The sequence below is a fragment of the Tinamus guttatus genome, unplaced genomic scaffold (genome assembly GCF_059628265.1).
Source record: "Tinamus guttatus ecotype Peru unplaced genomic scaffold, ASM5962826v1 Tinamus_guttatus_pri_ptg000033l, whole genome shotgun sequence".
Classification (NCBI taxonomy): domain Eukaryota; kingdom Metazoa; phylum Chordata; class Aves; order Tinamiformes; family Tinamidae; genus Tinamus; species Tinamus guttatus.
Genome location: NW_028288567.1, coordinates 5895431 through 5920536, shown reverse-complemented (window position 1 = coordinate 5920536; position 25106 = coordinate 5895431). Strand labels below are relative to the sequence as shown.

General features: G+C 36.3%; 1 protein-coding gene across 1 annotated transcript in view; it reads left to right on the top strand.

Annotated features, from left to right (window-relative positions):
- Nucleotides 1–25106, top strand: part of EML6 (EMAP like 6) — a 117888-nt gene that overhangs the window by 31357 nt on the left and 61425 nt on the right. Inside the window, exons 2-10 of the mRNA XM_088531445.1 lie at nucleotides 2601–2760; nucleotides 5470–5568; nucleotides 6948–7016; nucleotides 8967–9152; nucleotides 10642–10777; nucleotides 14313–14514; nucleotides 19757–19894; nucleotides 20162–20418; nucleotides 22986–23198. Coding sequence (XP_088387571.1) covers nucleotides 2601–2760; nucleotides 5470–5568; nucleotides 6948–7016; nucleotides 8967–9152; nucleotides 10642–10777; nucleotides 14313–14514; nucleotides 19757–19894; nucleotides 20162–20418; nucleotides 22986–23198 — 1460 coding nt within the window. The remainder of the gene's footprint in view (nucleotides 1–2600; nucleotides 2761–5469; nucleotides 5569–6947; nucleotides 7017–8966; nucleotides 9153–10641; nucleotides 10778–14312; nucleotides 14515–19756; nucleotides 19895–20161; nucleotides 20419–22985; nucleotides 23199–25106) is intronic.

Below are 25106 nucleotides of genomic sequence, written 5' to 3'. Positions count from 1 at the left end.
CTGCATTGATTTTGAGATAAATGTTTGTGATTTTAAGAGAAATGTCTTATTTTCATACTTTTCTGTTAAGTGCTGGAACAGTTATGTACACCTAGTTCTGAGAGTAAGCCTGCAAATGTACATCCAGCGATAGCAGATAGGAGTGTGCAAACTCTTCCGTGTGAGTTGAGCATGGGAAAAACAGTTTGGGGAAGCAAAGTTGTGTGGTAGGAGGTGCTGGAGTGAAGAAAATTATGATTTGGTCAAAGCTGTTGTGTCTCCAGGGGCCCATCCTTGAACAGCTCTGACATACCCTACTGAGTCTCAGGCAAATATCCATAAACAAGTTGACTGGGATTTGCAGAAAATTGTCTGGTTGCATAATAAGGACTTTTGTATTTCTAGCCGTTCTTCTCATTGAGAGGAATGAAAAAATCCCCAATAATGTGTCTTCTATATCACATATTGCTGTAATTTGAATATATAATATATTCTAATTATGTTTTCATGTTCCACGAATTGTCATAGTGTTTCAGTATGTTCTGGTGATGCAGCTGGTGATATGATAGCATTGTGAAGGGTTTAGATATAGGTAGGGTATGTGCTTAGAAGGGTTGAAGACTTGTAAACAGAAGCAGTGAAGGATATACTGCTTTTTAAAAGCTGGGGAAGGGCACAAAACATATGCCAGCAGGAAATAAGATACTCTTAAGACATAAACATATTGGGTATGGATATGTTACCCATAGTGGAAAAAAGTGATACAGTTGCACATGTGATTTTATATTTTGATTGGCATGGAGACCATATATACAGATATTCAAACAGTCACTGCCATTAGTTCTTGAAAGTAGACTCCATTTCCTTGCTCTGTTCTGCTTGCCAAAAATAAATACATGGTTATCTAACAGCCAGACTGAACGTGGGCCGTTAGATTGCATTTTTAAGGCTGTTAGAGCTGAATGTGCTTAGAAATTCTGAAAAAATCTGACTGCTTATTGATATGCCAAAAATTGATATTTGTTCCTAAGTTTAGATACCCCATTATTTCAGTTCATTTTCAAAAAAAGGTAAAAAAAAAACAAGAGTTATGTTCAGTATGGACTCATTTATCTTGTAAGAAATGTGTCTTGTAAGGAATGGAAATAGGAAATGTTAGATACGAGGTTCTAGTATATGAAACCAATCCACACAGAACAGTGGCAAATGTAATTAAGCTGCAATTCCCATTCATTCTAGTGACATAGATTAACTCAGCTAATCTTTTCCACCTGTTTTCTACATTCTTACCATTAAAGAGAAGTGTTCTGATGTAATTACAGGTATCACAGGTTAAATACGGTAGTCACCCTTTATTCCCCCTAAAGGTTTTAATTTGAGGTGAATTATCTTACCCACAGTCAGAAATTGAATCCAAACTTGCAAAGGAAGTAAAACATGTGAGGACTTGCAGGAGCACAGTTTTGGTTCTCTATATCCACACTTAAATCTTGTTCTTACAAGCATTTAAGTAGTACAAGCCAATGAAGCTACATTTTTGTGTAGTCTAAGTGTGGAAAATAATAACAATTAAAATTTTGATTAATCAAGAGAAAAAATCTAAAATTATAAAACATTTTAAAGTTGGCTACTGTTTATTTCATAGAAATTCATAATCTAGTCATTTATCCAATGTACATTTTTCTAATATTTGAGATAGAATGGTATTATTGGGCACTGTGTTGTAATTGTTCTTATTGACTGAATTGTTATTTAATATAAAAAAATTGGAATACTTAAAATTCATTAAGTTTCTTGATGAATTTGATGAAGTCTTCTTAATAATTAGCATTAGCTACTCCTGGGGTAGATGAAACCTGTAGTTGCTCTAAGCCATCTGTTGAATGTCAGTTTATTAATAGCATAATTTGCCTTACTCCATATGTAGTTCACATTTTCAGGCATCGCTAATTGGTTGTTAGAAAATGAGATGAACTCAGTAAATTTTAGTTTTCCTTTGGAAGGAGGTGGAAATCTGAGCAGATCTGTATAAATATGTATGACACTGTTTTTCAAACATAGGAGTTTGGTTGTTTGCTCCTCTGAGGTCACGGTCTTTAAATATATAACAATGAGAAAATTTCTTGCATATGGTTTTTATTCATTGAGAAAAATACACTTTACTCAGGCCCTGATCTGTATTTTCGGAAGACAGATTCAGCATATTGATGGTTGGTGTGTAAAAGAGGAATAAATTGCTGAAAATTAGCCTGTGAGATGTTAAATGTTAAAAATCTATGAAAGATTAAGGTGAAAGTCTATGTGAGCTTTTGGTTTATCAATCCAACAAAAATACCTAAAAATTCTCTGGGTGTTATATTTTCCTTACGTTTTCTGATTCAATGTTATTATTTGATAAATTGTACTGTGCTGCTCATTTATTTACTTTCACTATAAACTAATATATTTAACTGAGAAATACAGTGATGTGATAGACTGAATTTTGAATAAAGTTGGTCTGATCAGTCCAATAAATCTGAAGGAGCTGAAGTGAAAAATGAATGTTCAGTTTCATTTTTACATTTTGGACTGTTTTATTGATTCAGAAAGTGAATTGCAATTTGAACTGTGCTCTCTTTCAGCCTTGCAGTTCACCCGGATAAAACGTTAGTAGCCACAGGGCAGGTTGGGAAGGACCCTTACATCTGCATCTGGGATTCCTACCGGGTACAGACTGTGTCTGTTCTTAAGGACGCGCATACCCATGGAGTTGCCTGCTTAGCTTTTGATTCAGATGGCCAGGTTTGTGCATCTTCTTCTTCTGTGTTTTGAGTTTTGTTTGATTCCTGACTCTAGGAGACATGCACATTAAAGTATTCTATATGTTTAGGTATCTACATGACTGTAGTATTGAAACTCCTACTACAGTTAATTTTTTAATGCCAGTGTGGATTTTAAGTACTGCAAATACCTGTCTTTCAAGGAAAATATGTTTTAAATTCAAAATCAAAGCCTTTCACTGAAGTAAAATAGAATCACTAGGTATTAGACAAATATTCATAGTAGAAATGGCCCTTCATGGCTCGGATATAATAGTTTCACCATCCACTTATCATCTGCTGTTCAAAAAGATCGATTCCTGGCAGAATCCTTGCAATCCTGTGGCTTTTTTGGCCGAGGGACTCTACTAATCTCCCTGCTAACTCATTGGGTAGGGTGCCCAGTCAATTTAATGGAATGAGGGGGTTAGTAAGCAGATTGTGTGGCTTTTACTATATGATTATATGGTATTTTGAGACAGAATTAAAATAAGAATAAATAGTGGACTATTCACACCTAACCACATTGATTTTTTTTTCTAGAGGAGAACTAGTAGGGTAAAAACATTTGAATGTGAATGAAGTAGGAGGAAAGTATGTGTAGGATTCACATAAAAGAGAAACATTTCACATTCATAGTTCTGTGAAAATTAGTTGTGAAATGTTGTCATTATTGATACCTGAATGTGTATTCTTGTATAACACTGTGGTCACACTTTACTGTTGGTTGTAAAATATCTTTAAGAACACTCATAAGATTAGCTAATTCTTACCCAGGTCCTTCACCGTACAGTGTGGTTCTCGTCTTGATTCTCATGTCTTTGTGTACTTCAAAATTAAATCTCTATGGGACAGAACTGCATTTAGATGGTTTGCTTAAAATCATGCGGTGGACAGTTACCTCTGCTTCTGTTGGGAAGCGTTTTGCCATCAGATGCCTTGGTACACTTCCACTGAGCAAATGGTGATTATATTGCACTTTCTGAGATCAGAATTGGATGCATGAGGTATAAAATAAATTTTCATATGAAACAAAGTTTTGTTTAAGAAGCATTGGCTAACCTGAATCACTTTACATGTCAGGGTTACATTTCCTCATGAAAAATTGGAAACAGCTTTCTATTTTGAGCCTAGTTTTCAACCATCTCCCCCTACATTTCTTAAAACAATTCCTTTGAAATCTCATGTGCCACTTCTAATTAAAGGCAAGGTGTTCCTGGGGAGCATAGAGTAAAAAATCAAATTAGAAACCCCCCAAATCAACAGACCAGAATTTCTAATGCAGTATTCTAAGATATTGTTCATTCAGAAATACTTGCTCTTTTTTTTTTCTGAATTTTAATTTTAAAAGGCCTATGGGTAGACTTTTTTAACCTATTTAAGCACCAATTGAGAATAAAGAGTCACCAAAGAGACCAATTGTATTAGACAAAGGTGCAGGCTCTTCTGAAAATCCTGTAAGTACCTAGCTTTAGTTAAAAATTGAACTTACTGCTGTGTTGACCTTGCAGAACAGTCACATTCTGTTTATGTACATGTTGGAGAAATTGCAGCTCACTCTGGAAATGAAAAGTCGCCCAGAACACTTCCATATCTGGAGAAAGGCCAGTGCTGGAAAACATAAATATTGATAATGCATGTTGACTTTTATCTGCTCTTCCTGGCTTTGCAGGAGATGCTGCCGTGCTGAGCCAAAATTGAAGGGCACAGTAGAGAAGATGCCAGCAGGGATGTGGACTTTGAGTACGTGGAGTTCAGGGTGTCTGGTAGTGCCACTGTATTTAGACAGCACAGCCACCCTAGGAGACTGACAGCTTGTGGCACGACTAAACACACTTCCCATAAATTGCTCACACCTTAAGCTCAAATGCATATTTTTCATACTTCTCTGTTGAATGTGTAGCAATATCTAAGTTGAGTTCCAAAACATAAGTAAATTCAGCAAGAATTTATCATACAGATGCACCGGAAAATACATTATCTCTCTCTTACTTCTGCCAGCTGTCTACTTTCTAAATTAACAGGGACTAGGGAAGAGCATAGGTAATTCTCTTACTTTTGACCTGAGCTGGAGTGCCATGAAGTTTATTTGCCATTGAGCAGTCTATGCCTACTCATGGCTTTGTATGTACTGATGAGAATGTAAGATGTTTTTCATGGAACCTTCACTGATTCTAATAAATTCAGCATAGACTGATTTTCCCTTCCATTTTATTTTGGTGCTTTTCTTTCCTTTTGAAGAATTACAGTTATTATTTCAATTGGTGATGTGATAGGCTAAGGTATTTAAAATAATTATTTAAAGTATATCCAATTCTGCTTCTGAAACAAAATGAGTACAAACCAAGAATGGTAAACAAAACTATTTGGAAAAAAAGTGAGTGCTTTTATTTTACATTCACTCTTATTATCAGGTTAGTAGTTGAAAGTGCCAGAGTGCTGTGCACCTGAAAGAAGCACCTTAGTGCTTTTCCTGGTAAAAAGCGTGTTTGGTAACCTGAGATCAACAGCCTGTGTGTTTAGAAAAAAATCAGACATTTCAGTGCTTACTCTAATGAATAAATGATTAACATGAATATCTTGATGGTGCCTTAGCAATGTAGTTCAAATACAAGCATATGCAGTAAACTGAGCTGCAATAAATTGATTTTTGAGTTGATTTTTTGTTAACTGGATTATTGTTTCTTTTTAGCGTTTAGCTTCAGTGGGACTGGATGCCAAAAATACAGTGTGTATTTGGGACTGGAAGAAAGGAAAACTACTGGCAACAGCTACAGGCCATTCAGACAGGGTAATTGTATAAAAGGTTTATCTGAATTCTGTCTGGGAGTTATAAACATATTTTTTAATAACTTTTGTTTATATCAAATTAAAGATAACTTTAATTCTACTAGCTTTTAAAATATTGAACAAGCTTTTTTTTAAATAATGCCAGATGTAGCAGAAAGCACTGTGTTGGTAAACAAAATACATGATGGATCCTTCAGCTGGCTGTCTAGCAAGCCTAGGGAGGAAATACTTTGTAACTGTACACTGATTAGGATGATTTATAGCTCTTTATACGAGATGTGAAATGCTAGCTCACTGGACAAAGATAATGTTCTTTTTGAATACATCAAAAGGACAGTTTATCCTCAAGGAAAGCTTAATTACCTCCCTTTTATATTTTCTTAAGATAGTTACCTGTAGGGGAAATGCAGTTCAGAAAAATACTCCTTGTATGTCAATTATCTTCAAGTAAATGATCCTAATAAACAAAAAATAGACACAAGAAGTGGGCAGGTCTGGGTTTAAAATGCTTCTCAGAATTAGAAAATGTTTGAACAGTTTTCACATAGGCAACAAACTCTCCACCATATATTATCACAAACATCCATATGTTAAAATATATTATGAGTACAATCTTACAACTCTTTTTCTATGCATGTTATAATATACTATAATATGTTTAAAATGTTGCAATATTCACTACATATTTTGGAGGATATGTATATGATAGAATATGCATAAGCAGGTCTGCAGGCTAAACCTAAACTTATCTCTCTATCTGCATCTTATACATCATCTGGCTAAATTTGTTTTTTTGTAGGAAAGCAGCGTACTCTAACATACCAAATGAATAATGGGCAAGTTTAAGATAATATGTTCCCTTAAATTGTTTGAAATCATTGAATCATCCTTGTATGCTGGTATAGATGTAAATGTAACTTTAAAGAAAATGACAATTTTAATTCTGTAAATTAGTTTAGATGGATGATATTCATCTATCATGTCACTGAGGTCTTTTTGCATTCAAACTGAATTAGGTACGGTACCTTTTACCTAACATGGTGAGTAAGGACAAATGTAGAAGTGTTTCATTTTTAAACCTGAGATCACATTAGCTTACACTGTAACTCCCATTTCATTTGAGACAGTAAGTTTTATTTATACAAAAATAGCTTGGCAATCTGAAGTTAGGAATGAAGTGTGGTGGCAGAACTATGTGAGGAACCCAACAAATTTGCCTTAATTCATGATCTTTTTTCATGAAGAAAGTTCCAAGTTTACATATCGTGCTTTCATTTTTAGTAATCTACTCTGCAACATAAATGATGCTTAAAAATGAGTCTGAGTCTAGATACAGTTACTATATAATTCAAGATATCAGTTTATCATATTTCTTAACAGATATTTGATATATCCTGGGATCAATATCAGCCGAACAGAGTTGTTAGCTGTGGAGTAAAACACATAAAGGTAAATAGCTTTTACTGCTTTTTATTTGTTATTTGTCTTGAAAATAATTTGTCCTCTTTTATAAGAGGGCTTTAAATGTAATAAGATTTCCCTAATCTACAAACCATTTATCAGAACTTTCTGTTTGCAGCCAATTTAGAAATTCAGTGGTGACTGGGATGCAGAACAATGTAGGAAGCAAAGTTGAAAGGCATTTGGTTCAAGTCTTGTCATTACATACACCTAATTTTGGGAGGCCCTTCCACTGCAAGTCTTCAGTGATTTCTGTCTTTAAGCTTCCCAAAGGGTCACTGAATAGTTGCAGGAGAAACTGTAGAAGTTAACATTATGAGTTGTAACAGCTGCTGCTTGGTCTATAATGCCACCAGTGTTTAAAGAAATACCACAGAGGAAGTATGTAATACCTGTAGAATTGAGATGAAGAGGGGAAAACTCCAGGGCCCCACTGTTCGCTTCCTTTAAGTGCTTTTCTAGAGATGACTTAAGGATAGACTTGGATAGATACTGCAAGTCTAGGATAAAGCAATCTCATGCCTGTTAAACACTTAGAGAGAAATAGATCTGTTTGCCAGTATTCCCTCCAGGTTTCTATTTTCCTCCTGCTTTAATCAAAAATAGTCCTAACAGATGGCAGTTATTTCACATGGCCGAGATGGAAGACCTTTAACTAGAAGTTCAGGAAACAAGCTAACATCTCTAGTTCTGGCTAATGAGAAGCTTGTGCCCTTAAAACTACCACAGCTTTCAAACCGTAGGTGGTTTTGGCAGAAGTGATACCATCTGCTGTATTTCATAAGCTGTTTTCCAAAACCTGTCTTTGTTTGGCACCTGTTTTATGTTTAAAATGGCCGTAATTACTCTGAACATACATAATGCCAAGCAAACTGGTATGTACATATAGATAAAGATGTGCCTTTAGATAGATAAGTAGATCTGGGCATGTCCCCTCCTAGAAGAGGGAGGGTGAGTTGGATTGCTTCATGATGAGATATTCCCCTGCAGCGATGCTCAAGCAATAGCCTACATACTTGCCTTCCATTATAAAACTGGGGGAATGTGACAATTGCTTTAACTTACAAATAACGAAAAGAGCAGTTTTTGCCTAAAATAATTGTAATTTTGTCCAGACTTTTGCCTGGTCACTCTTACATGCTTCTTTGCAGGATGTCACTGTGTCTGAGTAGAAGTGAAGCAAGCCACACCAGGCGTCCTGCTGCTTGGTAGTCAGCTCGAGTTCAGGCTGTGGAAGGCCTGGAAGTTCAGTCTCAGGTGGAGCAGGTGCTATTGCGTGAAGCAGAGAGCTGCCACCATCATGTTTTCAGTATGAATCCAGGAGAGGAATTCAAGTGGAACAGAGCTGAATCTGTGCTGTCCAGAGTTAGGCAATTTGGCTTCCAAGACAAGCAGGATTTGAATTTTTTGTTCTTTCTCACATACAAGTCTATGCAGCTCTCCATCCAACAGATGGTTTCTCCATGAGTGTAGCTTTGAGGGACATATCCCTGCTAGTGCATTAGAAAAAGGTAGAAGTGTCTACTCAGATCATCTGAGCAATTAAGTTATTTTAAAATCCACTATGTTACTATGCCAGGACTGTAGCTGTATTTGTAGTTTTGCAGACAAGTAAAATGGGATGTTCGTGACTTTAAGTATGCATTTTAGTAGACACCACACACCAAAACATGATAAAATATAGTGAGAGAATGAGAAGGGGGAATGTATCAAAAGTGAATCAGGAGTGTGCCTCACTTTCACACACAATTTGATCTTTTTGCTTTGTGCTTAAACTCACTTCATCTGCCTGGAATTTCCCATTCTCTGCAAGCAGGCACGTTTTTGATAAAGAGCAATCTGATAGTACACCTGATGTACAGCTGTGACTAACATGAATAAGTTGAAATGCCGCAGAAATTTTATTCTAATTTTTTCTAAACCTTTTACGTTTCACAGTTCTGGACACTATGTGGAAATGCACTAACAGCAAAAAGAGGAATATTTGGTAAAACAGGGGATCTCCAAACTATCCTTTGTTTAGCATGTGCAAAAGAAGATATCACATACTCTGGTGCTTTAAATGGAGACATCTATGTTTGGAAAGGGCTAAACTTAGTCCGCACAATCCAAGGAGCACATAGTGTAAGTTGTGTTTCAGGGTTAATTTCTGAAATGAACTATTCATTGAATTGAAAAAGAGCTTGAAGGAGCTTGAGTATCTGTGTAGATTCTGTTCTGTTTCAGGTTTTAAGAATGGCTAAGAGTGTTCAGCAATTGAGAACTTAGGAAATTCTACACTTTGTTTACATGTTGTGAGCAGATGCTGAGCTGATACTGACAGAACTGTTGATGTTCATTTACGGCACTGATTTTATCAAGCAAACTAAATCTGAAGTATCATTTTAACACGTTAAATAGCTTCAGATAGGAACTTGACCATCATTGGTAACCAGATGTTTTTAAAGACTTTCTCTACTAAAATTCCCAATGTTCAAGAGTGATCCTTCATCAAAGCCTCAGTGTGTTTTATCTCTGAATTGCACATGGACTCTCACAGTTATTCTGACCATAATTAACTCCAGTGAGCTTCCGGCATTGGTTTTTGGACAGAGGGGAACAAGAGTTTTTCCTCCAGGGACTGATGTGAACGAGTTATCTCAATAGCTTTTTTCTAGAATCTTACCAGAAACAACACTGTGACCTTGACTGTTTTTGCTGACATGCCAGTATTTTAATATTGGCAGTGCATCAAGAATCACAGTAACTCCTCAGATAGGTATGAGGATCTGTGAGAGTAATCCCTAGCTCATGAAAGTGGTGAAATTGAAGTCAGTGGGATATACTATTTGCACAACTATAGTATCATGGCCAAGTTGAGATTTCATGCAAAAGCAATAACACAGAAATCTCTGAGGCAAACAATAAGCCCCTGTAGCTTTTCTGCAGACTTTTGTTTAGATTCATTAGAATGATTAAATTCAAGCTCTTACAATACAATGCAAAGGCGACTCTGAAAACAGGGGGGTTCTTTTCGTTGTGTTGATTTTCAAACAGTTCAACTTCTCTCTTTTCATGAGTGGCATTTCATGAAATAGTCCCATGTGGTACATCACTGTCATCCACAGTGAGGCACTGTCAAAAGTGAGGAAGAAATTCAAACTGTAACAAAAACTTTTCTTTCAACAAAGAGAATGAATTAACAATCTTTCAGTTCCTGTTAGATTCCAAATGAAGCCTGAACTGAATTCGTGAAACAATGTCTCAGTCATCTCCGTACCTGTAAGAATATTTGTATTGCTTGTTTATTTGTTACTGTTTACTCTGGGTAACTATTTAAGTGTTCTATTATTTAATTAATAGTTCTTTCAGTAATATTAACTAAACAGAATTCAAATCACAAAAATATGCTATATCACTGATGTTTGTACAAAACTTCCTGTATGTATCACTACAACGGAGAGCACTTCAAATAAAAGTGTCCCCCCAGCTAGTTTGTTTGCTTACTCAATGGATGATATTTTTCTGCATAGCAGTTTCTAGCCTTTAACAAGAGTCTGTTCAAAAACATTTGCTTTGTGTTTGTAAATCAATCATAAAGAACTTTAAAAGTTGTTATCCTGTTGGTTAACAGGCTGGAATTTTTAGTATGTATGCTTGTGAGGAAGGTTTTGCCACTGGAGGGAGAGATGGTTGCATTCGTTTATGGGACACCGATTTCAAACCAATTACTAAAATTGATCTCAGGGAGACTGAACAAGGATATAAAGGTAATGAGCTTATCACTTTAATAGGTTTTGACACAACTAGATAATGGATTATGATATAATTTCATTTAAAGTGTAAACGTGTCTGCATATTGCTGACGTTTTACTTAATGACTATATCTATATTTTAGATCTGCATTCCTTTTTTCCTTTTTCTCTGTCAATGATGTAGTCGGATATAGCCTGAAGAGATTTCCATGGTTCAGAGTATAAACAGACAGATGATTGTATTTGCTTTTCCACACCATGCAAATACAAGATGATAAGTAAAACACAGTTAATCACAAAAAGATAGGTGAAGGAAGTTAAGCATGCTTTAATTAATTTAATTAATTGCAATTCATTTAATTAATTGAGATTTCTGTAACCTGCTGCTAAGCATCTGAGCACTCCATTAGGTTCATTTGGTATGGTAGCATTTGGCATATTAAATAGAGGTTAATGGTATAGCCTTGGCCATCATATTTGTAGTACCTAATCAGATTTCCTATAGGCTTGGTTATCACTCTGTTCCACTTTCAAAGCACTTCTAATCTCTCTCGAGATTACCTCTATTAAGCTCTACTAACAGTGTAGTCTTTCAGGAGTTTTGCAAACCGGTTAGACTGAGAGTAGAGCAGTCTGTCTGCTGGCCTGCAGTTGGTGTTACATGCTTTTGGAAGCAGACTTTTTTTATAGCTATCTTGATTTCCTCTGCTTCTTAAGATGTATTTGTTGGCAGTTTTTCTGTCAAAACTGCCATTGGAATAGTCAACAGGCCACTAAAAAGGACTTTTTTTCCTCAGTTACTTGTATTCCGACATGTAATCTAGTAACAAGATCATTATGTTTTATTTTATTTTCGTCTTACTTAAATCAGATTGGCTCATAATTGTAATGATTGCAAACATGTACATAGGATGTACATTTTGGGTGTAGGCATATCCAAAAAGCAAACTGCCAGTAGCCTTAGCCAAACAATTCCTCTACTCGTTTGCCTGCAGCAGTTTACCTGAGTATTGTCCTTCAGAACTGGAATTTAGTCCCCCAAATAGACCCAGCTAGTTGACCACTCACTGTATAATTCTGGTTTAATGTATGTTTTTACAACCAGTGTCGTAATGCTTAACATTCATTTCTAGAAAAAAACAGTAGTAGTTGCTTATGAGCATTTACAGTAGTTTAGAAATAACAGCTAAAAATTAGGGGAAATAAGTTTGTGTATGTGGGAGAGATGGATCCTGACTCTCTTTGAAACTCCCGAGGCCAAGTTCTGCCCCCAAAATGGAAACAATCACTGATGTAAATGAAACAAGACCGCTAAAAACGTGGTTAATGATGACTCTAATCTGGATGAGTATGAACAGATGAACAGTCTGTTCGTAACAGAGTAATTTGTAGGCAGAACCACACAAAGACGACAGTGCTAGGGCAGGACACTTGTGCGTGTTCCACCTCCATAGTTCCTTGTGAGTGATTCTGGAGGGAGCTTTATACCCCTGTTTGGGAGGAACAGAGGAAGAACAGCTCTAACTCTTCCTGGAATGTGACCACATTTAGTACAAAACTGATCTTAGTGGACTTCATTTCGTTCTAATTGACTTTTGCTACCAGAACTTTGATGGAAAATTATTGCTTCATTACTTCAAAGTAATGACTTACATTAAAAAGCCGTAATTTAGTCATAAAGAGCATCTACTCCTAGCATGCTCTCTGCAAAAAGAATGTAGCTATTCTACAGATTGTCTAAAGAAAAAATTGTGGTCTTGATGGAAGTTAAGCTAAATGAAGGAAGTGCTAACTGAAAGAAAATTCTCATTAGAGACGCTAGTTAATAACATGGAGTTAATAACATTTGAGCTACTTGGACACCTTCTTTTTTGCTATCTACGGTCTTTTTTCTTTTCTTTTTTAGTCCTGTTTTTTTTTTCTCTCTCTCACTGTGTTTGTCAATGTAATGCACCTCTTACCTGCCTAATACATTCCTATTATACCTCTATTTTTTCTGCTGTCGTGAGTGTCATGCAGTGGTCATCACTTCTATTTAGTGCTTGTGTATTAACAGATTTTGGAAAATCTGTTTCATCATCAGCTATATCAATGGCACTGATTACTTTAAGCATTTATTAACTTCAGGCAGTGGGGGTAACCCCCTAACTGTTAACCTATGGCCTTCTGTCCCTCCATTCCAATTGTTTCTTTCCAAAGCAGTTGACAAGGGCAGTGGCTTTCAAACTCACAGTGTCTTTGGACATGGAGTGCCATGGAGGGTTTTCTTCTGTAAATACTAATTCATTGGTCATCTTTACCGAGGAATGCAAAATCACTTTTAAAAATAGATCCATCCCCAGGAACAATTTGATCATAGGCATGGCTTTTTGAGTTAAATATGCATGCATATTAGTAAACATCTGTTAATGGAATACTTGCATGTGTGCAATACTTCATAGAAAACATTTAATCTATTTTGTATGCTGAGGCTAACCAATACCTGTCTTCTACTTAAGATGAGAACTTCATTCTTTTGTGTCCCTCATTCCTTTGGTGTTTTTGAAAAGAAGACCAGTAGGAATTTAGAAGAGTCCCAAAAGGACACTGTCAAAGTGAAAATGATACTGGAAATTAGCAAGATGGTAAATGAAGATTAATTAATCCTTCTTAGGAGACAATTTTTACAATATATTTTATTTATGTGACCAAGATTTAATTGCATTGTCTTCTGTTCCAAAAGATATTAAAAGCATGACATGGTTGACCTTGACTACATGACAAATGGATTTTTTATTCACTAATTTTTCACAGAATCTAACCCTATTACCCAAAGTTTAAAATGTTAATGTAATGGAACAGAAAATACAAAATACTGTAGGCAGTCAACCAGTGAATGCTGTAAATTCATTATTGTTTTGCTTAAAGTGTTCTTCCTTTTCCTCCTTATATAGGAGGAATGAGTTAGGTTTTTTATTAGTGATAGCCTTGTGTTAAAGCTCTAAGGACGATATATAGAAATAAAGAGCAGAACTAAAGGATAGTAAATCTTCTACCTTCTATCATAAATGCCCTGCACATTCTAGTAAGCTATTTAATTTTTTTTTTCTGGTCAATATGTAGCCCGAGCTATTTCTAGTGGTAGAACCACTTAAATTTGAAATGCATTTAATAAATAAATATCCTAAAAATGTAAAGTACCATAAAGAGGAGTAAAAGCAGCTTCAGTCAGAAACCTTATGTAATCTGAAATTAGACTATGTTTAAGTCATGTCAAGTAATTCCCAAGTTGTACGCAAAGCACAAGAATTTGATCCCTTGAGATGCCAGGCAACAGGAATGATTGCAACAGGAAACCAGGATTGAGTCTTCTGTCTCTTGGCATTTCTTTTTCTGTATAATGGAGGTAATTCAACAGAACCATGTTGAGATTAAATCAGCAGCAACGCATCTTAGACCTTTAAATCCAAAGCGTGACAGTTGTTATGAATTAACTCCTGAAGTCAATTTGATCTTCACTGTATTGAGTATCACGTTGTCTCATCATTGCCATTAATCTGTCTCCTGTCAGGTTTGTCCATCCGAAGTGTCTGTTGGAAAGCGGACAGACTTTTAGCAGGGACACAGGACAGTGAAATATTTGAGGTGCTAGTAAGAGAGAGAGATAAACCCATGCTGATTATGCAGGGTCATTGTGAAGGGGAGCTCTGGGCCCTGGCGGTCCATCCAAAGAAGCCTTTAGCTGTCACCGGCAGTGATGATCGGTCTGTACGGTAAGGCTAAAACTTGTTTTCCTATATTCATTCATGTACGTAACATTTTAACCAATACTGATTTGACATATTTGTAATTTATTTAAAGGCTGGTGTCACAATGAATAAGGATTTGCAGAAATTTCATTACAAATGTTCTTACCTTCTGTTATGATTACATTAAGTCAGTTCCTTTTTCTTTGTATTCCTTGACATCATTGGCCCTCAGATGCATGCTCCACACATCATATAAAACTAATCAGAATTTGTGGTTCAATTACTTAGGTTTAAAACCCATGCTGGATTTCCGTACCCCACTTTCAGTATTTATTCATGATTGTTCTGAACACCAAGGGTAGGTATTTAAATGGAGAACGGTGTTTCTTTTCCATTATCACTGTACAACAAATCTAAAACCTTAAAACATTTGGCCAAAGATTTACACAGCAGCTATTTGACTCAGCCAGAAGTGTTTAGATATTTTCACCAAAAAAAAAATTCATTCAAAGTGCAAGAAAATAAAATGAATGAAAATGCACTTTTACCGCTCTAAAAGATCTTCCAGATGTTTAGTGGTAGGACATGTCCAGCCTTTGCAGTAGAAATTCGAATTTTGTATATGTATTGCAGAAGTTGTCACAGTGTCAAGGATGTTTCTTTTCCTATCCCTGTTAAAATTTGGCCAATTGATAAACCTCTGAAAATGTTTAGTATTTCCATATGCTTGGGAAAATTTGAAGGTTACATTCTTCTAAGATTCTGCCTCTGCTGAACGTACTCCATACCCACACAGTGACTGTGAATCATCTCAGCCAAGCATGGACACTGCCTGTTGCAACTAATGATTTACCTGAGGTTCAAGACACTGAGCAAAACTTTTCTCAGCATTGCTTTTCCTGTCTGCTAGAGGCACCGATAGGGCCTGGGGAGTCTTTTGGAAAACCATTTGTCCACAATGGTCATCTTATCTCCCTGTTTCCTACACCTTACTATTATTTCTTTCAATTTGTGAGCCCTTGAAGACAGCGGTGTCTCTTCTCTTTGGGGTTGTCTTCACTGTCTTGCAGGCAGACACAACTCTTGCTGCCTGCGTTCTGCTAGGTGAGCCAGTTCTTGCTGCAAAGCTGCCATTAACTTGCTGGTGCCCTCAAGGTAATAAGCCAGTCTCAGGATTTGGGCTTAGTGTCATGGAGCTCTTGGGCAGCCTGTGGTAATACAGCTCTTGTCTTAGTATAGCTGAGGGAAGACTCTAGCCAAATCTATTAGGGTGGTGATCAGCGGTGCCCAGTCTAGTTGGAGGCCTGTAGCTAGCGGGGTCCCCCAGGGGTCAGTCCTCAGTCCAGTCCTGTTCAGTTTATTCATCAATGACCTGGATGAAGGCACAGAGTGCTCCCTCAGCAAGTTTGCTGATGATACCAAACTGGAAGGAGTATCTGATGCCCCAGAGGGCTGCGCTGCCATCCAGAGGGACCTGGATAGACTGGACAACTGGTTGGTGAAAAACTTTATGCAATTCAACAAGGCCAAGTGTAAGGTCCTGCATCTGGGGAGGAATGACCCCAGACACCAGTACAGACTGGGGACTGACCTTCTGGAGAGCAGCTCTGCAGAGAAAGACCTGGGTGTCATGGGGGACGAGAAGTTGACCATGAGGCAGCAGTGTGCCCTCGTGGCCAAGGAGGCCAATGGGATCCTGGGGTGCATTAAGAAGAGTGTCTCCAGCAGGTCGAGGGAGGTGATCCTGCCCCTCTACTCAGCCCTGGTGAGGCCACATCTGGAATATTGTGTCCAGTTCTGGGCCCCACAGTACAAGAGGGATGTGGAGCTGCTGGAGAGAGTCCAGCGCAGGGCTACAAGGATGATCAGGGGCCTGGAACATCTGCCCTATGAGGAGAGGCTGAGGGAGCTGGGCCTGTTCAGCCTGGAGAAGAGAAGGCTGAGAGGGGATCTGATCAGTGTCTATAAGTACCTCAAGGGAGGCAGTGAGGAGGATGGTGCTGGCCTCTTTTCAGTGGTGGCCACTAATAGGACTAGAGGAAACAGCTACAAACTGTAGCACCAAAAGTTCCACAGGAACTTAAGGAAAAATTTCTTAACAGTGAGGGTGACAGAGCCCTGGAACAGACTGCCCAGAGAGGTTGTGGAGTCTCCTTCTCTGGAGATCTTCAAAACTCGCTTGGACGCAGTCCTGTGCCACGTGCTCTAGGTGACCCTGCGTGTGCAGGGGGGTTGGACCAGATGACCTCTAGAGGTCCCTTCCAACCTTAAGCAATCTATGATTCTATGATTGTATAATTACATGTGTTCTGTGGTCATCATGCATGTCCAGCTGTAATGTAGTGGTATATTGTGTAGCTGCAGGACCACTGAGTACTTCTGTTCTGGCAGAAGATCCCTGCTCTCCTTGTCTGTCTTTCTTGAATAATCTGTTTCTGTTCCCTGCATTCATAAGATTTATATAGAATCCTATTTTTGTATGAATCAATCTGAATATTTATAGGCTGTTTTTCTTCTGCAGCACTGTTGTGCCAGTGAGAGGAATAAGCCAGCAGTAAAGTTTATGTCAGCAGAAACTCTGGCTTTTTCTGTGTGTGAAGTGGTTGCTAAATAAGCCTCTTGGGAGACTGGAATCAGTATGTGCTCCAATAAATAAAATAATCTGTCAGGTGTATGACAGAAAAGGCTGGAATATTTACTAAGAAAACAATGACCCTATTAGGTTATTTTTTTTAATGAATCATTTAAGTACATAAGCAAAATTGCCAAAGAGTGGTAAAAATAGTCTTTACCTTAGAAAATACACACACTGTTTTGTACAATAAAAGTTTATTAGATTAACTTTTTCAGAAGCAATGTGCAGAAAAATTGCCAGACAAGCTACATTTTCACTTTTCATAAGCAAAACCAAATATTGTGTCAGTTTTGTGCACAAATGCCTGCACATGTGTAAAATGTGCTTTTTTGGTGCAAAACATAAGGCTGTTATTTGGAGTTATTCTTCTATTCATTCATAACTTTAATTTACAAAGCGGATTATTCGGCTCACACTTGCCTGTGTAGCAGTTACTCTTTGACATATTGGACAGTGTGATCTGTGGCGAAGCAACTGTTTTGGAGGCAAACTTTAGCTTGACATTTCTATTGCAGTTATTTCCAAATCCTTTCTGCTTCACTCCCTGTTGTCCTGGGTACTCCTAGCCTCTCTGTTGCCAGGCTGCTGAGAGTCTTAAATCTGAACCCTCCTTATGTTTTGTCTCTGAAAACATTTCTAGCATCCCACTTTTTCTTTTTTTTTTTTTTTTCACTTCAACCATTTTTTTTCACAGAGAAGCCTTTTTTTTCCAGGTCATTTATGATCCTTGCGTAGTCTCAGCTGCAAGCCAGCATCTTGCAGGAATTCTTATTCTAGACTGACCCTACTAATACGTTCCTGGCAACGCCCAAAGGTATTCTGCTTGAAAAGAAGTTCCTAGGTCATAGAGTAGCATCCTTTCTCAATACAGGCAATCAAATAACCTAATACTTTTACTAAATTTATCAAACTCTCTCTCTGCTTCCTTGAAGGCTGCATCAAAATGTTACTCCTGCAGTGGCAGAAATGTTGCTCTTCTTTTCTGGCTATATTCATGTTCTATATGTGCTATTTGTTCTAGTGCTAGTATGGCTCTTCAGTATAACTTGTTCTTTTTCGAGGATTATCCTACTGATGTATTTTTAGATGCAATATTATCCCTTCCCAGCCTTTATTTCACCGAAGTATAAAAGTTAAACTGTTTTGTTTTTTAATGTGATACGATCTTCCTTCTCTTGAACATCATAGTAATCTTTCCCTGTATCTGTTCCTGGTTTTATTTGTTTTTCGTGAGAGATTTTGTAAAGAACATGCCAGCTGAGGTCTCACTTTGTGTGCTATTGTTTTTTTTGTACCTACAGAAATAACTCCCAGGATGTATTTTAGGATCAAAATTCCTTTTTCCTGTCTGCAACTCATTCATGGAGCATAGACATTCTGTGATGGAAAGATAGTGTGAAATCTTGTTCCCTTTTGCTGATTGCACTTTGGTACCTCAAACTTACAGTGCAGGTCTAGACCTAAGAATCTGAAAGAATGTGCTTTGGAATTCACATGCTTAAGTTCCATTCCATTTCTTATCCTCAAGAAATATCCGTTTCTTACAGTATGATAAATCAAGATCTGGGTTCCTCTGAGCTTGCTGTCAATAGCAAATTTAATGAACATTCTCATCTTTTGTGCCAGTGTCTTTAGTACAAATATTAAATGTTATTCCAAACACTGTACCTAGAAATTCCAGCAGAATCTTCCATCTAGACTAATTGTTCCTTTTCTGCAAAGCTTGCTATAAAATTTTATCCAGCACTGTATTACAGTTTTGTACTAATCACCATTTTCTTGAATTTAACAAATAATCTACTATTTAATAAATATTATTTTATTAATTTTTTAGAAATACAGTAGATTTACCACAATACCATCAAATAAAGTTAATTGGGTAGTGCTGACTTAACCTGATGTGAAAAAACAGTTTGTAGTGATATGGAAAACTCCCTTCAGTCCCTAAATATAGGTGAAATATTTGATTTTCCCCATTTGGGGCAATTGGTTTTTATTGATTCTATTTATTTAAAATATTGCAAATATTGCAGCATTGTCTACTAGTTCATTCATGGTTATGGCAAGGAAATTTTCCCCATGATTTGAATGTTTACACTCTTTGAGTATTCCTTTCACTTCCAATGAAAATTTCAGACTGATCTGCATTGATCCTCTCTGTCTACAGAAAACTGCATTTTTTAATTATGCACCTAGGGAATTGAATTATATCAGATAAGTAGAGTCTGAAGATGATACATAATCATTGTGTCATTTAGCTTCGGGGTCTTCCTTCCGCTATCATAGATATGTGTTCAGATCTAATATTAAACCCCTGCTACAACTGGGAGCAGTAAATATTCCTTTATTTTGAAAGAAATCTGGAAGTTCACCTGAAGGTGTCTGAAAGCTTACTTCAGTATCATAGTATTATAAGAACAATACTATATATATTGATTGAGGCAGCCATTGTATACCCTCTTTCTTTTCTAGGTTGATAAGCAGTTTTCAGGTTTTGCAAGTAAGTGTCTGTGTGTCCCTTGACTCACAGATTTCTCAATAGTCGGACATTTCATTTTTACTCTTTATGATACTGAAATATTGTGTAGTCAGAAATAAATCTGCTACTGCTCTCAATTCCCTTTAATGCAGATTATGGAGTCTTGCTGACCATGCCTTGATAGCTCGTTGTAATATGGAAGAAGCCGTGCGCAGTGTGTCTTTCAGTCCGGATGGATCCCAGTTGGCACTTGGAATGAAAGATGGCTCCTTCATTGTTCTTAGAGTAAGGTAAGATGGCGGAACTTGAACACGTAGGTTTTTTACACCTAGGTGAATAGAATGAAGAGAGTCATTGACAGATACCAGTTCTTTTTCTAGCTTTTGCTTTAAATGTATTTATAACCAATGAAAGCAGAAGGAGCTTTAAAAATATTCTGATTTTTTTCATATAAAGTCTTCAGTGTATATATATTCTGTCTTCATATTTGTCTGAAATATTTGTGGATTGTGTGTTCCCAAGTCTACAGCTTACATTTTCACTATTGCTTCTTGCAGAGACATGACAGAGGTAGTTCATATTAAAGACCGAAAAGAAGTAATCCATGAAATGAAATTTTCACCAGATGGGTCTTACCTTGCTGTGGGTTCTAATGATGGCCCGGTAGATATCTATGCGGTTGCTCAGCGGTACAAAAAGATCGGAGAATGCAACAAATCCTCTAGTTTTATCACTCATATTGACTGGTCTGTGGATAGTAAATATTTGCAAACCAATGATGGTGCAGGACAGAGACTGTTCTACAAGATGCCTTGTAAGTAGCTCATGATATGGACAAGAGAACTATGGTGTGAATTTGAAGAGAGCAATATGATATAAATAGTAAATCCAGAAGCAGTTTCTTGAATGGAGCTTACGTAAATAACTACTGCTTATTTCTAAAATCTGTATCCACCTTCATTTTTGGTTAAGTAAAAGCTCCTTCTGCATTTCTATTCATGTGAAATTGTATGTTTTTACCTACCAATTAACTCTTTTACAGACTGACTCACTTGAGAACTAGATTCCAGTTCATAAATGACTGCCAAATGATGTCTGGCCCGGTAGCATTTCCTTCAAATGATGAATTAGGGTTAGCGATAAAAACATTTTTGAAGGATTTAATTACTGGAAGTGGGAGAATGGCTTAGGTAAAATTAAAGCGTTGATGTTTTCTGTGTTAAGATTCACTCATAGAAATGATATGCTACTGATACTACTAAACTCTGACAGTCCAAATGCAAGCCCTGAAATCGCGGCCAAGATGCAGTTCAAAAAGAACAGAAGTCCAGAACAGTTGTGACTGCAGCAACACAGCCAAAACCACAAGAAAGAATTTAGAAAGTTTGACGTGATTTGGAGATGCCACAATGTGGTATCATCCATCTTATCTCAGTACCTTTTCCACCACTGGAACTCAGTGTCAAATGGAATTAGAATAAGAATATAAAATTCATAATCTCTTGTGATCTACAATAACATTTATTTTCACATCATAAATGTAAAGAAGAAAAAGGAAAAAAAAAAAAAGAATCTGTACCAAACGTATAATATTGAGGATTTTTCATATATTTATATGAAAAGGCATGTTTCCTTAGTTGTTCTGGACCTCAGCTGCAGTAATATATATGCCCTGTACTTGACACCTGGTGCCTGAAATCCTGCTTGTCACCTCTGAGAAATAAGAACCCTGTAAAAACATTTTTAATTCATATGTAACAACATGATAAATAATTGAATTGTTCTAATCTTTATTTGAAAATGTCTTTTAGTAATTAGAAGGTTCTATCAGAGAAAGGAAAGGGCACTTCAGGAATAAAATTTTGTTCTCATTTAAGCTATTTCAGCAACATTCTTAGTGTGGGGAGTCAGGACTGTATTTTTCTCATCCAAAATAGATATTAATTTTGAAATAACATGACTGGCCCCGTCTTGTTTCTTTGATAGGCTTCCAGCTTCTAGCATGTTCTCAGTTCAATTCAAAATCTATCTTTCTATTGACCTTAGATGGAAATATTATCTTCATCAGAAGTAAAGTTCAAGTGATTTAGACCTTTCTTCACTGTCATTACAGCATTAATTTAAATTTGAACTGTTCAAGTTCAACAGGATTGACTTAAAAGTTTCCAAACTCTTAACTTCCCTATCCTTTTTTTCTCTATAAAGAACAAGAGTGGTTAGAGAATACATGGGCTTTAAGAAATGATGGTGGTTTTGATAACTACTAATGACTACCCCATTGATAAAATCCAAGGCACATTAAATTGAGCAAATCCATTGCATATTTAGAATGAGAAGCTTTTGTTGTGTTTTATAAACATTTATAGTAAAAGCCTGGAATAGTCTATCAAGCAAGAAATCCACTGGTAATCCACTGATAACTTAATATCACTCTGGAATGAAACTTAAAAACTTCTGTTTTATTTATTTATATTTAGCAGTTCTGAAAACCAAAGAAGGGTTATTATGAGTTAATTTCGTCTAGTTAAATGAGCTTAAATCAGAATGTTGAATCTAATAACTGATCCAATTCCTATTTTCTTGAAGCTTAGTTAAATTTTAAAATGAGATTGTATTTTCTTTTTAATTGATGTCTCATGAAATCTTTAAAATGTTTCTGTGTGGAGTCTTAAATCTGGATTGTCCTGTAGAATTGCAAAATTGATAATTGATTTTTTTTTCATGAGAATGCTTGTTATTGTGTAGCATTTCCCTTCAAACATGATATTGCAGTCAGGTCCTCTGATTTACATCACTGATACATACTTATATTAGTAATAGCATTACTTTTGTCATGAAACAGATACAAATGTTTAATAGCTAATTCTTTTTCTGTTATATTCATTGTCCTGGTACATACCAAACATTAAAAATTATTTGCTTCCATAAAGAGCACTCCAGTTTATCATAAAGCCATAGTACATCCAGTTAGATATAAAATTGTCTCCGTTCATAAAAAGTACCACAGACTCATCCATTCCCCAAAAATTCAAATTTCAGTGATATTGTACAAGCAGAACTAACAATTGCTACATGTGATGTTATTTAAAAATTTGCCTTAGTATTATTAATCTTATAGCTCTTGCACTTAAATGTGTTCTAGGAATTCCTAGTACATAAATGTCCTTATGCGGCATTATAACACTTAACTTGTGATATGCTCAAATACCACAAGTGTGAGATTATACTCATAAAATTTTGAATCATCCCTTTTGTGTATTGAAGCTGAAAAATAATTAGAAAAATGTATATATGTATTAGAAAAATAAATAACTTAAGTCAGGAAAAGTGGTTAACTGAAAAATAGATGATGAAACAGTACATTCACTCACATATTTTCAGCTGGGAAGCACCTAACTAGCAAAGATGAGATCAAAGGAATCCACTGGACGTCATGGACCTGTGTGATAGGATCTGAAGTGAATGGAATTTGGCCAAAATACACAAATATTACAGATGTCAACTCTGTGGATGGAAATTACAACAGTTCAGTGTTAGTGACTGGAGATGATTTTGGACTGGTTAAATTATTCAGATTTCCATGCCTAAAGAAAGGTAAGACAGTGCTTTGTATTTCTGAAGAATGCAATGGTAAGCCTCCTGTTATATGTATATATTGAACTAATATTATGCTTATACAATAATGTAGGCTCTAACTTTGTCAAAATAAAAAATAATGAAATTAAATGTGAGACTAAGTTTTGCAGATTCTAAGGTGATTATTTAGTGTGTGTGAGTGTCTGTGATGTTTCCATGGCATGGCTAATGATTTGTGTTTCTGTAACACTTTTTATAGAGTAGTTTTTAATGAGAAGATACTTGTCACTTTGCAATGCAGTTCACTTGCTTTTTCTTTATTTTTAGACCTTTGACATTTAGTCGAATATCCATGTTTTACCATCTGGAAAATATCTGCTGTTACAAATGGGCTATTACTCTTGCATAATATTGTATATAATATCTTGCTAAAATTGTCCTCCAAGAAGTAATCCCAGGGCATGGTTAATGTGCCTGTTTTTTTGATAAGAGAAGTAAAATTCTATCCCTTGATTTTTTTAAAAAAATGTTCACCTTGTCATATTAGCATAAAATATTCAGATTATTTTGTGTGCTAATACGTTTTTACCTTTAAAAATGGAGACTGTGTCTTCATTTATCTAACACTTGTAGTTCTATTAAATTGGTAATATAGAACAATTGTTTGTATATAATGCTGTAATTTCAAGTGTCACTGAAAAATGACTATTAGCTGTTGCCTATACTTTGTATATTCTTTTATTTCCTAATTATATGATTTATTCTGTAAAGCTTGGTAGCACTTTTTAATGTGAAAGAAGTAAACAAATAAGCCAAAGTTAGCTTTTATCTATAAATTGAAACAAATCTTATGCAATCTAAAAGAATTCGAAGATTGCAAACATAGGTATATGCAGGTGCATAAATTATATATGTTAAGCACATATGTGTCTTTTAATTTTCAAATGTATATTCTGGTTTGCTTTAAGTGTTACTATAACAAAATGACAGACCATGTAAAAAATGCTCTATGTGTGTTTCCCAAAATTGGAAAGCCTGTCCTTTCAGACATATTTTGTCTGCATATAAATTACTATTTTCAATGGAACCATTAACTGCATCAAATAATTGGATGAGTTAATGTTGACTTTCTCTTGAAATATTTCTAGCAGAGATCACTGATACAGGTTCATCTATTTTCCTCAGTTACGTAATATTAAAATTATGTATTAGAATAGAATCAAAGATTCTGTTGTAACTGTAAATTAAATAGAAATTCTACTCTTCTTTCTCTATAACTTTCTCTTTAGAGGAATCACTGAACAGGAGCAGCAAGTGCTCCTCATCAGTGCAGACCACATTGTTACAGGCAGTAGTTAGGTGGCATAATGGTATTTATGTGAACACAAATAATATGGTGTTTACAGTCAGGTTTTGTATCCGTATTCTTATTAAATACAACACTTGCTACGCCGTAAGACGGCTGAGCCTAAAGCCTGTCCTTCTTCCTTAGGCCTTGGGTCTGCGCAGAGCCCTGAATCCTCGCTGTTCCCTCAGACGGAGGCAGGGTGCGTTTCCCATGCTACCTGACTACGCTCATTAAAACGGACTTTTTTTAGTAACCGCTGCCTGCGGAGCAGCTGTGTGTAGCCGGCAGAATGGGGAAACACGCTTAATTGGGAGATGTCGCTACAGGATGCTTAGAAAGACCTGTCATAGAGCAGCAGCAGGAGGTGAAGTATCGGAGGCAAAGAGGTAGCTTAGAGCAAAATCATGATGATAGACATTCATCTCGAAAAATAAGCAGGTGGTTCAGAAAACTTACATTCTGTTTAGAAGGGAAGAACCATCTATGTTGTTCAACAAGATACTGTTTCACACTGACATAAGGTGAAGTCTGGATAGGAGCAGTGAATGTGGCTGACAGCAGGTGCAGCGAGGCAGTAG